Below are 14,986 nucleotides of genomic sequence, written 5' to 3'. Positions count from 1 at the left end.
AAGTGTGACTTGTGGTGTACATAAAGGTACCTTTCTTTCTCAGTACTATCAGATTGGGTTCATCTCCTTCTTTTATTTTCAGAACGCAGCTGAGAGTCTGGAAGGTTTCAGCGCCATCATTTCCCAGTAACCCTTTGTTCTGCAATGCCAAACAAACCGCAAGACTTTTTTTGCAATAATGAAACAGAGAAAAACCCCAAAGTGCCATATAATGAAAATTACACTGAAACAAGATTAATGCCCTAATTTTCCGACAGGTGGTCTAGCACAAACACTATAACTCCCACAGTGGTCTAACCTTGTCCAATTCTTTGTTGATTTAAGTAAGGAATTACAATGCGGGTCTTAGTTTTATGTAGGGAGTGGCTATTCTGTATATTTTTGCCAAAGCTTTGTGTAAAGCAGTTTGACTTTCAAAGTAAAATACAATTGATATTTTTGCAATTTTCAACCTACATCCATTAACAAATACACAGCATTAAATATGCCATTCACATGGGTGAAATTGTATGCGCTTATTTGCCGTACTTGTTGAGAGGTCTTGCATTCAGCATTATTCGCATTCGTGCTGTAAAGCGTGCAATGTGTTTTCTGCTCGTCCTTGAAAATCGACACATGTTGACACAAGTCCTCGTGAGCACAATCTAAACGAAACCAATATAGAAAAATGATTAATATTATTTACAGTAATTAGTTAATGAAGTGACATTGCTACAAATACAGGTGTACAACAGCAATAGAAACAGTAAAGCTTACCAAGCACACACTTCTTAAGCTGTGCTACTATTGGAAGGGTTGAAGAATCAGAGCTCAGGATATCGGCGCTCTCTGATTTCAGCAGGGAAGAAGTGGACAGCATCTCAAATTTCACCATCACTACACAAGAGTGAGAAAGACAGACACTGATATTCTCAACACAAAAAATGATTCATGCTTATGTTAATTAATTTTACATTTAACAAACAGCAGCACAAGTGATGTCATCAGCGATGCGTAGGTCATGGGTTCACACGAGGGAATGCACATAAAGATAATATATGGGTAGTTGACAGATATACAGTACAGGTGTCCTATGGTGTGACATTTTTAAAAACAGTTAATAATATATTATTTTATATCATTCATGTTATATAATATAGCATAAGATAATTTAAAAAAAATCAATAAGTTACACATTTACTTGTCATCTACCCATATATTGATTAAATGTACTGTGCACTTAGTGTACCTAAATGAGTTGCTTTGAATAACAGTGTCTGCCGATTGCATTAATGTAACTGTAGCACATACCTTGGCATTCTTCAACGGTCATTGGACCATCAGAAGATGTCCAAGAAAGCTCCTTCCCCTGTGAAGTGACACATAACCACTTTCCAGACATAGGGTGTATCTGGGCCATCAGGAAGTCGCCTTTATTTGTACATTCTAGGTTACTCTGATGGCACTTAGTAAGACCTTAAATATTAAGAGTGTGAGAGAGAACATGAGAGAATTATAGAGCATTACAAATTATAGAGAAACAGAGCGATGGTTTAACTGCGATAAAATATGAACCTCGCAAAATGATGCATTCACTACAAAACTATAAATTTCCATTTAAGCACGTCGGCAAATATCAGCAAGCTATTCAAAGCCACTGGAATTATCCAAGTTTCTAAAACCTGTGATCTACGACAGCTATGCATATGAATTTAAAGCCAAAACCATCTACACCTGATTTTATTGGAGCTTCATTTTGTTTCATATCTTCTTTATGTGCTGTGATTACTCTATAAATAATTATGTGTTCTTCAAAACCGTTTGGCAGAGCTGAGTTTGCTCTTCTCACTCACAGTGGGAAGGACTGAAGGCTCCCTGGGCCACAGTGGATGTTCCGGTGGGGCAGGGAGAGCAGAAGACCTGCCCTTCCTCCGCCTGAAACATGTCACGAGGACATGGAAAACATACACCAGCACTTGAGAACGAACCAGCTGGACACAACACTGTGTGAGAGAGAGGCGGTTACACAAGCGAACACCGATACACATATAAACACACTTACACGTATGTACACCATGCGTTTCTACTTTTGTGAGTAAACTCACATGCATAAGCTATGGAGAAGTTTATAAGGTGAACATTCAGAAGTGCAAGTAAAACCATTCTCTTTACAGTCCACAGGCCAGTCTATCATTATGAGAAGCAATGGGTACAGAAGCCAACATACCACACCCAGTGGATTGTGGGAGCTGCATATAGCCAGGCATGCAGCTAAACGAGGGAGGTGTGGAGAGAGTCAGAGAGCCGTCGTACAGGAAGACAGAGCGGTACGATTCCCTTTGGATTAATGCCATCACACCATTTAACAACCTCTCCTCACTTAGTGCCATGTCTGAGAAACAAAAACATGCACTGAGCTTCAACTACATTGAAAACCTGTACACCAAATGTTTTGGGATTCAAAACATTACAAAATCCAGGGTATGATGTCAAATAAAAAATTAATATGTAGGATTGTGTAACACCCCTAGGTTGCTAATCACTTCCTCACCAATGTCATGAAGATCAGGCAGTGACTGTATTGGCAGGTCAGAAAAGCGGCTCCTAAAGGTGATGCGGACATTGACCTGCTTGTCATTCATACACTCTAGAGACACAGACGACTCGTCACACACCCCGACAGAACTGGTCTGACCGAATGAGGTCACCTAAAAACAACATGCACAAATGGAACATTTTAACAGCAAATATATTTAGACAACTGGAACAAGCACACATTTAAATCATTTGTCACCTGTATAAAATCTGGATCAACATCTCTCAACAGCCAATTAGCATGCAGGATTAGGTTTAGGGCCTTGAAGTTGACATTGGTAAATGTACTTGGTAAATAAATAAGGGCAGTACTTTAAAATATTAAACTACATTTGAATAAAAGGACAGTTATAGACCATTTCATCGGACGCCCAGTTAACTTCCGGTTTGTGTTTGGTGTCTAATTATATTTACTATTATAAATATTAACTATTTATATTTTATTTTATTTTATGTTAATATTAATTTACATTATTATTTTATTGCATGATAATGGTATTAAATAAACTATTAAAACTTTACTTTTTCATTTCATTAAATAAAGAATTTGTTGAATGGGTCCTGTAGTTTTGACGCATTTAAACAAACCGTATGGTACATTGATTTCTAGTGGTTGAGCTTGGTATTATTCTTAGTAAATTCTAAATATTGGGGAGACAAGTTTAGCCAAGAAACAGTTCTTCTCGGTTTCTTTTGATTGTTATCAGAAATAATCTACAGTTTTTTTGCGAATGTGTACCGGAAGTTGAGCTGGGGTCACAAAAGAGAGCATGCGCAGTAACATTTGTTTATGTTGTTAAGAAGAAACCGTCTGCACAACTAGATCTGGTGTATTTTCAATGTACAATTGTGGAAAAGGCTAAACCCTTTGTTCTTGCTTTAATTGTGGTCAAATTATTATCAATTTATTTACTATTAAATTATTAGCTTCCCACCTGTCTCTCATTACCCACATCTGCCCATTGTCATCTCCTTCCATAGTTTCCCTATATAATGCCCTCGTGTCTTCCGTCCTGTGCTTCTTCGCACTGGTGGTCGTGCTGACACTTTGTGTATGTTGCATCGTGTTATTATTGTAGTCATGTCTGTGTTTTTACCCCATCGTGGGTCTTTGTTTTGTTAAAAATAAAGGTATTTTTTCGTGTACTTTTCGTGTACAACCGCTGTCTGCGCTTAGGTTCTTCCACCACACCCCTGACATTTTGCATTGTGCTGTAGTGTGCCTGTAGGGTAACAGCTGCTTTGTTGTGTTGTAGTTGATGTGTATTGTACCTGTAAACTGCAGAGGCCTGCAGCTCTCATGTCACGCAGTAAAGAAGCCTGTAGTTCAACGCTCTGTGTGCTGCAGCTCCGTTGACCTTCAGCCAAGGTCACCTGAAGCTGTAGGTTTACTTGGACTGTCTGTAATACCTGAGACCCTGATAAATATAAAATTAAATCAAATTAATAGATAACACTGTTTTGGTTTGTTTTCAAAGAGAAAAAAGTGTGGTGTGTTCTTATTTACTTTGGCAGGCATAAGACAGAGGTGCATCATCCAGCCAGGTCTTTGCTTGAGGATCACACAAGAAGTTCGTGACAGGAAGGGCGTTGGCATAACCTTGTTCACAGAAGAGCTCGCAGCGCTGCCTCTGCTGACCTGCAACGCTCTCAGTGTCGCACAGAATGGCACCATGGGAAATGTCTCCAAATGGAAGGGGGCACTCAGGACCTGTAACAAACAATGGAATATAATGTCGTGCCACATTTCTTTATGTACAACCTACAATATTATTTACAGACATCATCCCCGGCGGGTTGACACAATCAGCGAATTTGTGAAACTCAGTTCATGTTGATTCACTTACTGTCACAGGCTGGGGTTAGTCCTGTGTTTCGGGTAGTCCGTGTGGCTGGAAGTTCTTTTCCACTTTGCGTTACACACCAACAGTTAGACAAGTCACACTGAAGAGGAGCAAATTGCTCTCCATTCTGCACACATTGAGGCTCATACCCCAAACCAGCATCTCTCTGCAGTGCCTGAGTCTTCTGAAGAGAACACCAACCTGGACCTACAATTCCAAAGTATTTAAATGCTTGTACTGAAACTTTGAATACCCTGAAGACAGGAACAACTTTCTTAATTAAATCCTTTGCATAAAACATGTTACATTTAGCTTAAAAAATTATGTTATTGTAGAACTGTAACCATGTGTAGATTATAAAAAATTGAATTATTGGATAGATGAATTAAGCCATTACATTGCAGGTCTCCAGATGGATTGACGGTGGCAGTTTGAATGATTTGTCCAGTTATTGGGCTCACACAGAACCCCAATGAACGGCCTGAAATGGACTTCTGGAGTACTGAAAACTCGCCGTCCTACAGATGAACACACACACATACACAGGATTTATTAACACGGTGAGATATTTTGATATGCCACTAATGGCTACGATCCAAAACAAACTCAAAACAAACTCAAAACAAACTCACCTCGTCACATGATGGGCTGTATGTGTATGTGTTATTAAAGCTTGTTTGCGTCCAATCAGAGAGCTGGAAGTGATTCTGAAGTCTCTGGCATGTAGTTTGACCTGAGAGTTTAAAGAAAAACTAAATTCTACCGTTTTTCACTGTTTTGACAATAAGGCATTGCACAGATCAATTAAATTAAATGTAGGACTTTGATATTTAACTCAAAGAAAAATGTTTACGTAAAACATTTAAGACTTTTAATTCACTTAAGTACTAAAGGTAAAAACAACACATGTTTGTTAAATGTAGCGGACTGAAAAGTAGGCTATTATACAATGTAGTGAAGTAAAATAAGTGAAGTAAAATATGTGATAATGTACAGATACTTAAAGAAATGTCCACCTTTTGTCAGAACATAAGTATACAAAATACAGCCGTGGAAAACCATTTCAAAATTCAAAAGGTTTTTCAGAATTTACTATTTATAGGTATGTGTTTAGGTCAAATTATTGTTTTTGTTTCATTCTGTGAACTACAAACAATATTTCTATTTGTAATATTTTTTATGTATTTAGAAAAAGTTCAAAGTAACAACCTTGATTTTTATCACAGTTTTCATGTGTCAGTCTTTCACATTGCTGTTGGATGACCTTATGTCACTCCTAAAGTTTGATCTTGTTGAAATTCAACTGACTCTGGACTACAATGGCCACAATACATGCTGATGAAATTGAAACTTGTGATGGTCTCTTAATTCTTTCCGCAGCTTTATATAACACTGTTCTAGTGTTTTTTGGATATAGCAAAGATGCCTTTAAACAAGAGATGAAACTATCTTACACAGCTGAGGGGGTGTAGACCGAGAAGTGAGAGAGTCGGCGATGTATCTACCCTCCTCATCAACACACCAACAGTGACCTATATTGTTAAACAGATCACAATATAGACTCCATGATCTAAACATGCGTTCAACATTTCCTAAGAAAATGAATGAAATAATGCGTTTGCATACTGCGAACAAATTATTTTATATGACATATCCTGACTAATAATCATAGGATGCTCACCTGTACTTGGGTAGCACTGGCTGGGCAGCCACTGGCCAGAAGCATCACACTGTGGAATGTAGGGCTGATAGCCCAGCATCAAACTCTGCCTGTCTGTCTCACTGCTCATCAGTTTGCTCTGCCAGTAGAAATGTAGGGCTGTCGAGATATTAAAGAATTTTCAATTCTCAATGTGAACATTACAACCCTATGACTTTAAACCACATAATCACATAACAAAACATTGTATTACTAGAATGAGCTGCAAGTCTCAGCGCTGAGTCTGTGTTGCTCAACAAAGTTTGAGCGATGGAGAACTTTGAAGAGCGCATCTGCTCCAGCTCCTGAGGGCTCATATAGACACTCTCAGCCAGCAGAAACCCATGACCCACTGGCACATGTGAGCTGTTGGAAAGAGAGATGAGCTCTTCAGCCTGCTTCAGGAACTCGGAGACCTCGCTGTGAACCGCAGAACATGTGTCTGGACCTGAAATCAACAGGAAGGAGTCAGAACACTTAAGAAGAGGATTTTAATAAATTATAAGGAAAAACAGATAATAAATTATTAGAGTAGAACTCACATTTGGGAATCTGGCCAACAGGAGCTTTGCTGGCTGCTACCATGTCGCCTTGTTGGTTAACACACCAGCACTGACGCAGATGAACGCTCCCAAGAGGAACACTGAAGTCTGATAGTGGGCCTGGATAACCAGAATCGTCCCCTCTTATAAGCCTCCATAGAGATAATGGGTTCAGGAAAACTGATGGTCCAGAAATGGCCTCAATATTCCCGTCTAACATGTCAGATGGAATATCAGAGAACTTCTCGAACCTGGCCAGGGCAGGGAATACTTTGTAGTAGCCAGCTTTGAATAATTCAGCCAGGAAGGTTCGAAATGTTGCCATTGCTTCTGTATTTCTTGCATATGTTTGCAGAATTCCAAGAAGTTCTGACACAGGTAGGTCCGTTCTGGTGATGTGTATCCACTGACGGTAAAACTCAAAGACTTGTTCTGGAGGTCCATCACACTGGATCTGGCGCCAGCTGCCATCAGATGCACAACGAGGAATGTAAATGTCAGAAAGCTGGGATGTTGACGATGGATCTGACAGAACAGATCGAACTGCGGTCAGGAACTGTTGGACTGCTGTGGCCTGACAACTCGTGGGACCTTTAAAAGAAGAGAATAATATTATACTTAAGTATCATGGTGTGGTTCTTGTTTTCATGGAGTAAAATGTTGATGGAATGCGTTGCGATTTTAAGCACTTACAGGTGTGCCATGTTTCATTGTTAAAATATTGTGTCTTATCCTTATTTAGTTCATCCAAAAATTCAACTTCTTTTATAATTTACTCAACCTTATTTCATTCCAAACCTGTATGTCTTTCTTGTGCAGAACACAAAAAAAGATAATTTGAAGAATGTTGGTAACCAAAAAACATTGGCCCCCATTGACTTCCACTGTATGGACACAAAAACAATAACACGTTTATCAAAATATCTTCTTTTTTGTTCCGCAGAAGAAAGAGTCATATACAGGTTTTGAATGGCAAATCAATATGTCCCTATAAATATGAGTCTAACTCATATAAGGATTATTCACTCTGTAAAATCAACACTCTGGGTTTAGTGTTTTGACTCACATTGAAGAGAACTTCCTGAAATTTTGAGTTTTGTTCCAGATCGGTCCACGCAGAAGCAACTCTTTCCAACACACTGTTGTGCTACATAAGCACCATTGCTCTCACATTTAGCTATAAAAACCTCAGAGCCTGCAGAACTGCTGGCTTTAACTGCAATAGCCATTTGACGTTCCTTCTCGCATTTGGATGGACATCTCTGTCCGGGTCCGGTGGAGCGAGAACCCATTATCTCCAGACCACGAGAATCCACACACCAACATTCTGAGCCCTGACACTGAACATCCTGATATCGTCCATCTTCAGTACAACGGGGCACGTATGGAGTCGCAGTGGATGTCACAGGTTTACAAAAATCTGTTTGGGAATTCTGGAAAATGGCTCGGAACAGTTGACCTAACTGAATGTTTTCTTCTGCCTTCAGCTGTTTGATGGTTTCTCCAAGGTTAGTGAGAAACTGCTGATTCTCAAGAGTCAGTGAAACCAGTTTAATCACTTCTTGGTTGTTTTTTAGGTTTACAGAACGGCCATAGGCATCAGTGATCACTTGGTCTAGATTTACACTAGCAGAGTCTTCCGAAAAGGTCTTTGCCAACTGCATGAAGTCTTCTGCAGTCTGTGTCAGACCTATCTGACCGAAAACCTGAGTGAAACTTAGCGTACCTCTGGTCCCAACAGTCCCTGTAAAGTTGAACTTTCCAGCGTTCCTCAGGAATTTTCCTCCAAAGAGATTCTCCTGGAGTCTTTTGGGATTAGGGGTGAGAGCAAGTGCTTTCAGGGCAAGTGCCCCGGAGGGAAACATTCCTTGGAGGACCTCTGCCAACATGTCCCCAACATTTGGACGCTGTAAGTCTGGCAACGATTGCAAAAGACCAGAGTTGGCCAAGAGCCCCTGAAATTCTGGGCTGCATGGATCAAGAAGGGAACGGTTTTCTTTGGAAACTGAGAGCATGCTGTTTTTGCCGAAGTCTCCAGCTGTGCTAAAAAAGAGACCGGAGAGGGCTTGTCTTCTCTCAGACGGGCAGTCTTTCACTCCAGTGCCTAAGCAAACATGAATCAAAATATTAAACATCGCTGACACACATAACTCTTCTACTCAACAGAATATCTGTTTCAAGTGTTTTTGGTTTGTCGCTCTCTTGATCAGTAAAATCACTCGTCTACATTTAAGATTACAATGACCACACAACAACCCACTGAAACAGCTATGGAGGAAAAACAACAAACATTAAATGAACATACAAGATACACTACTGAGTTGAATTAACCAGTATACCAATACATAGATGTTCTGTAAGTACTACAGTATTTGACTTCTAACTTACATTGTTGATTGATAACATCAATTTGTGATTTTCTGGTTAACACAGATATTATATATATATATATATATATATATATATATATATATATACAGCCGTTGAAAAAATTAAGAGACCATCTCAAAATAATTTTCAGTTTTTCTGAATTTACTATTTATAGGTATGTGTTATATAGGTAAATTATCATTTTGTTTCATTCTGTGAACTACTAACAATATTTCTCCCAAATATTCGTGAAAAAAATCCTATTTGCGTTTATTTGCAGAAAATGAAAACTGAAGAAACAGGTCAAAATAACAGAAAAGATGCTTTGTATTTTTCAGACCTCAAATACCAAAAAGTTAATATTCACTTTTAAGAAATGCAACAGTAATATTTGTACATAAACAAAAAAATCTAAGTTTTCATATGTCTTTCACATTGCTGTTGGATGACTTTGTCACTCCTGAGGTTTGATTTAATTTAAATTGACGCTTGACTGGAATTGCCACAATACATCTAGAAATGCAGAATAAATGAAAATTTGGAATGGTCTTTCTGTATTTCTTCCGCAGCTGTACGTGCAAGATGTGTGATGTCTACTATATATAAGAAATCCAATACACTCACTACACTGTGGTACTCCATACTGGCGTGTACCAAAGATATCCTTGCCATCAGCGTCCACACACCAGCATTGACCTCCCGACTGACACTGTGTCGGGACATACGCTCCAGTATCAGTACAGGAAGGTACAAAGAAATTACCAGCCTGCGCGGATGCAGCTCGTTCACTCTCACATGGGGTGGGACCTTACACAACAAGAGATAAGTTTGACATTATCATACAGATTTAAGAACTAAATTCTGATTCTACTTTGTTCCGAATCTCGATTCTAGTCCTTTACTCTTCTTTACATCTGAAGGGGTGTTCAGTTTAAAAAAAGAAGATGCATACATACACCGAAATCTACCGTTGACAGACAGCTGGACAGCGAGGTAGCGGCGCTGTAGGATTCTGTACATGTTTGACTGGGAGAAGGTGTTTTTTGTAGTCTGGTCTGAAAACGCAGTATCATACACCTCATCCAACAACAGCTCAACACCTAAATGAATGCCAATAAACACAGAAAAGAGATATGAAACCGGTGAAAAGTTGTAAAATATATAATGATTGATATCATGATGAGATTAGGTTATTTTTCACCTGTACTATGCATCTCTCTTCCACGACTGTCTGCACAGAAACAATAACTAGAGACCTCTGGGAAAGCTTTTCTGAAGCCACTAAAAGTCTGGAACACCTCTGGCATTCTGTAAAAAATATTACAATTTAAAATATATTGTTTATTTCCTTGAAAAATGTGCAACAATATATCCATGTATTAAAGCTCTGTTTGTTTTGAGCTTGACCAGCTCAAATGCTTGTCAACACACTTTTATATATTATATATGTATATATAATACTACACTGCTGTCTAGTGGTGAGCAACAAAACTACACCAAACGATTCCTACGCTAGGCTAAATGAGTCCAATTTTTTTGGAGAAATTGAGCATTTCACACCTGTTAAAGATGTGTAGCAGATCAAACACCATACGGTCAGTGGTGTTGACAAACTTGCACTGCACGGGTAAGAAGCCCCCATCATCCAAGCACTGTGGGGGTGAGGGCTCTCCAATACCATGAAGGATCCGCCGCTGTCTCACCTCACACGTACCAGGACCTGGGGTCAAGGGTCTTTTTGTAACAATTATCCAAAAACACTTTGCATTCACTTTGCGTTCGCGTTCATCTATAGGCTACTAAGCACTCAAAACAAAAACATAAATCCAGCATCTCAGTAGTCACACTAACACTTTGAGGGTGTTCCATTCTGTCTGGTTCCATAGATCTCCATTCCCTCTTGGTCCACACACCAGCACTGGCGACGTGATGCATCACACTGCACCTGCTCATATTCACCCGAGTCCAGGCATACAGGTACAAGGGTTGTGTCTCCAGTCTGCAGTGCCCTCTGTCTCTGGAGCTGGCATGAGGTCAAACCTATAGGGAAAAGACCAAATGTGGACAATTCAGTCATATGGTTAATTCAGGATATGGTGATTGTGAAAAATACCTTTATATATGGCTTCATTGTGTTAATTATGGACCAAATGTAATTGCATTTGCGTTTAAACCATAATGGACCTTTTTCCACAAGCCTGTAATGATGCGTTCAATGGTCATCAGCATAGTAAATCCTTGAAAGTAATTTTTTATGTATGTACGTTTAAAACACTATACTTTGTATTATATTAAATAAATAAGCCTTTGCATCAAATTACAAAAAAACAATAGTGAAAGGAGAAGTTCACCTTCAAAATGTAAATTCTGTCATCATTTACTCAGCCTTGTGTCATTTTTAAACCTGTATGACTTCTTTTGCAGAACACAAAATAAGAGATATTTTGAATAATGTTGGTAACACAAAAGAATGGACCCTCATTCACTTCTATTGTAACCAATGCAAGGGGGGGGCTGTTAACAACATTCTTCAAAATATCTTCTTTTGTGTTTTGCGGAAGAAAGAAAGTCATACAAGCTTGAAATTACAAGAGGGTGAGTAAAAGATGACATAAATTTCATTTTGAAGGTGAACTACTCATTATTAACACTAATGCGAGGGTGTTTCTACGGAAGTCTCAGTATTTTTGACATTATTCTCTCTTTTGACAGTCGTCTTCAGAAACTTATATTTTGTTGAAAGTAGTAAAAACACTATCATTGAGTTTTTCTTTTACTATTTGAGCAAATGAGTATGCAAAAATATATTTGTGGCGGTCTCCCATTTACCGCTATAGAACTTTACCCAACTATGATGACTTCTGCTGCTGAGAAAGCCGTAAACTTCAAAAAAGGTACTTGAATAGCAATTTTTCAATCCAGGACATATTAAATCCCAGTTTATTGTGCTCTGTATTTCACAAGTTGCAGAACTCCTGTATATGGTTAGGTGATACATTACAGGTGATTTATGTCAGGGTAAATGTATAGGGGCTTACAATGAACCGTGGACCCATTTTGTTGACTTCCAGGGATCTCCAATCCTTCTGCATTTACGCACCAACATTCGCCACCTCCACGATTACACTGAACATGTCTTCAAGGAAAACAATGTTATTAATTGTACAATACCTACATGCCATAATTTATGTAAATAAGACATAAGGGCCTCATGTTTAAAACTTGAAATTTAATTCAAACCTAAAGGTCCAGTATATTAAATTTAGCAGCATCTATAGAGTTGAGGTTGAGAAGTGTAACCAATGGCTCACTCCACCCTTGTCAACACACTACGGTGGCTGACACAGAACTAAGATGTCCTCACGTTAATTTTCTTTGCCTGAGGAGATTAATGTATTATATAACTTATTTATTACTGCTCTGTAGAGCAGTTTGTCTGTTTAGGGCTACTGCGATTCCATGCAAGGTGTATGTAGATCGAAATAGCTCATTCTAAGGTATAAAACATAATGCCTTATTATGCAAGGTCTTTATACACATCTGAAGACATATTTCTGTATATTATATTGCGTTTTAATAGATCAACCAAACAATTAGACATTGGACCTTTAATGCATACACAGTTAAGAGGGTCTGTAAGGTTTGCACGTATTCTCTAGGGTTTGCCAAAAACAAGTTACATGATACTTCTTTGTTAGTCATATTAACAGTATACTGTATATACTAATTTGGGTGAGGTTACTGCACCTGAAGCGGCCGTCCTCAGAACACTGAGCAACATGTTCACGTTCCTCTGACGCACTAACAGCTCTGAGCTGCTCACACTGACTCAAAGTCTCTGTCTCCAGCTGATACTCTGATGACGAAAAACAGGACAATGGGTTTCTTCATCCATACAAACTCATACAGAGATCATGTCAAACATAGATGCCTGATATTGTGAATGCAGATCAGGCTCTATAACAATTTGCAGTAAACAATCGTGGTATTTTAGGCTCACCTATATTGCTGTACATAAGCCAAGGAGGTTCTTACCTGAAATCTTGCCAAACGTCAAACAGAGAATGCCAAGCAGTGAGGTTGTTAAACAGAGTAGCTTCATCTGTTTTATATTCTGCATCTTCTCAAGGATGCAAGAACTCTCCTAGCAGAAGACCTAAGACTGGAGCAATTTATATACCACAGACAGGATGTGCATCGTCATACCTGTTCAGCACTCTCTGTTGTTTCAAGTTTTTACTAACAAAACACAAACCTCTTCAGCTTGCTTAGAAAGCATAGGAGTGAATAAGAACATTATGTTTGTTCTACAGTAAGCAGCCAAGCTCGAAGCTTTTGAGGGTGCTTCAGTGAAGAGCCAGCTAAACCATCCCGGCTGCTGCCAGAACCAATAAAAAAAGAAATCCTAAGAAAGAAAGCTAAATCTTCATTTTTGTAATTTACATTGAATTGTCAAATTTTGAACATCAGACACCATGCCAAGACAATAGAAAGCTGTGAGTTATTCCGATAGAATTCCAATAAATTACATGAAAAATCTATTGATTTCATAAAATGAGTGAAATATGAGTATTATACCATTTAAAAACGAATAAAAACATTGCATATTCTATGTAATCTATGCCAGTTTGTGCAGCTTCAGCACTTTCTGCCTAAATGCAAAGAAAAATCCAACATATTTACTTGGAAATTGGGAGAATATTGTCAGTGGTTCACCAATAGATACAAAAATTATCACTTTTGTATAAGCACAAACCTTTAGTAAAAAATGGTCTTAGTTATCCAGAGCTGTACATGCATTTTGGTCTTAGCATCTGCTCTCTCCTACTGTAGTATGCTATAACTGTACGAAATTGTAGGATAATAATTGCTACACTTTGTTAGTGTTATACCACTTTATTTAGTATTAACTTTCTTAAAATGATATTCTGTATTAAATACTGCACAATTCAACATTAGTTAAAAAAAACATTCTTAGATCATATCAATCTCGCATTTTGAAACTGTCGCCTTGCCGCCATCCATGCAGGAGAGAAATAGAGACAGAAGATACAAGAAGAGAAACACAGGTAATATATTATGCAGACTATCAATTCCTATATGGGTTCATAATAATTCAAGGTCAATTTTACATTTAAAAATAATATTAACAAATACAAAATTCTAAAGCTGATGTCAGCAGCCCCGGCGAGTAAAACGAGTGTAGCCAGTGTGCAAACAGTGAAGAGGAACCCGCAAGGGGGAACTCATCTGCCAGCATAATTTGACTCCTTCTTTGATGGCAAAATGTTGCCATAATATTGTTCTGGCCTAAAATGTCAGCAGTGTAAATTTGAGACATGTTTAACGTTCTATCAAGTGGAACATAGGGGAAACCGTATGTGACAAGAAGATTCACAGATGACAGATACCGTTCCCCCACTTATAATGGACAAATCTTTGAAGTTGAAGAAAACAAATTTGGAGGGCCTGCCAAGGACCAATATGGTGGTCCAGTGGTTAGAACTGTTGACTCGTGAATCCGAGATGGTTGATTTTAACCCAGCCTAACCCTACCCCATCCTCTCTTTATCCCTTGCTGAAGATTGGAGAACCTTATCTGACAGTGACATTCTCATCTGCCAGCATTATTTGATCCCCTTCTTTGACAGCAATTTTCAGGCTCATCAACTCTTTTGTTATGGGCTAAACAGTCAGCAGTGTGAATTTGAGACATGTATGAATTTTGGAACACAGGGCATACAGTATGAAGTGTATGCCCTTTTGTCATTACAAATATGATCAAATTAATTTTACACAATCTGCTTTTGACTGGGTAGCAAGAGTGGGATAGAAGGGACGGTTCCTCCAAAAATAAAAATGTAATGGGGGCCTGTGGGGTTCTTATTTGTGTTCTGAAGAAGTCAGAGTCATACAGGTTTGAAATGACATTGAGGGTAAACAAATGACAAAATTTA

At 38.5% G+C, this 14,986-nt stretch overlaps 1 protein-coding gene across 1 annotated transcript in view; it reads right to left on the bottom strand.

Moving 5' to 3' along the window:
• Positions 1-13,149, bottom strand: part of tg (thyroglobulin) — a gene marked incomplete at its 5' end in the record, with an annotated part of 31,115 nt that extends 17,966 nt beyond the window's left edge. Inside the window, 25 exons of the mRNA XM_079469001.1 lie at positions 31-139; positions 529-644; positions 757-876; positions 1,291-1,455; positions 1,833-1,982; positions 2,207-2,371; positions 2,531-2,687; positions 3,847-3,992; positions 4,082-4,285; positions 4,422-4,625; positions 4,816-4,936; positions 5,051-5,151; positions 5,873-5,950; positions 6,100-6,237; positions 6,332-6,565; positions 6,660-7,250; positions 7,726-8,763; positions 9,654-9,836; positions 9,986-10,129; positions 10,231-10,337; positions 10,590-10,749; positions 10,881-11,069; positions 12,068-12,165; positions 12,777-12,885; positions 13,065-13,149. Of these exons, the coding sequence (XP_079325127.1) occupies positions 31-139; positions 529-644; positions 757-876; positions 1,291-1,455; positions 1,833-1,982; positions 2,207-2,371; positions 2,531-2,687; positions 3,847-3,992; positions 4,082-4,285; positions 4,422-4,625; positions 4,816-4,936; positions 5,051-5,151; positions 5,873-5,950; positions 6,100-6,237; positions 6,332-6,565; positions 6,660-7,250; positions 7,726-8,763; positions 9,654-9,836; positions 9,986-10,129; positions 10,231-10,337; positions 10,590-10,749; positions 10,881-11,069; positions 12,068-12,165; positions 12,777-12,885; positions 13,065-13,149 (4,912 nt within the window). The remainder of the gene's footprint in view (positions 1-30; positions 140-528; positions 645-756; positions 877-1,290; positions 1,456-1,832; positions 1,983-2,206; positions 2,372-2,530; positions 2,688-3,846; positions 3,993-4,081; positions 4,286-4,421; positions 4,626-4,815; positions 4,937-5,050; positions 5,152-5,872; positions 5,951-6,099; positions 6,238-6,331; positions 6,566-6,659; positions 7,251-7,725; positions 8,764-9,653; positions 9,837-9,985; positions 10,130-10,230; positions 10,338-10,589; positions 10,750-10,880; positions 11,070-12,067; positions 12,166-12,776; positions 12,886-13,064) is intronic.
• Positions 13,150-14,986: the final 1,837 nt, after the last annotated feature.

This window comes from Barbatula barbatula, assembly GCF_947034865.1.
Source record: "Barbatula barbatula genome assembly, chromosome: 12".
Taxonomy (NCBI): domain Eukaryota; kingdom Metazoa; phylum Chordata; class Actinopteri; order Cypriniformes; family Nemacheilidae; genus Barbatula; species Barbatula barbatula.
The sequence above is the reverse complement of the archived record's forward strand: the minus strand, read 5'-3'. Positions and strand labels throughout refer to the sequence as shown.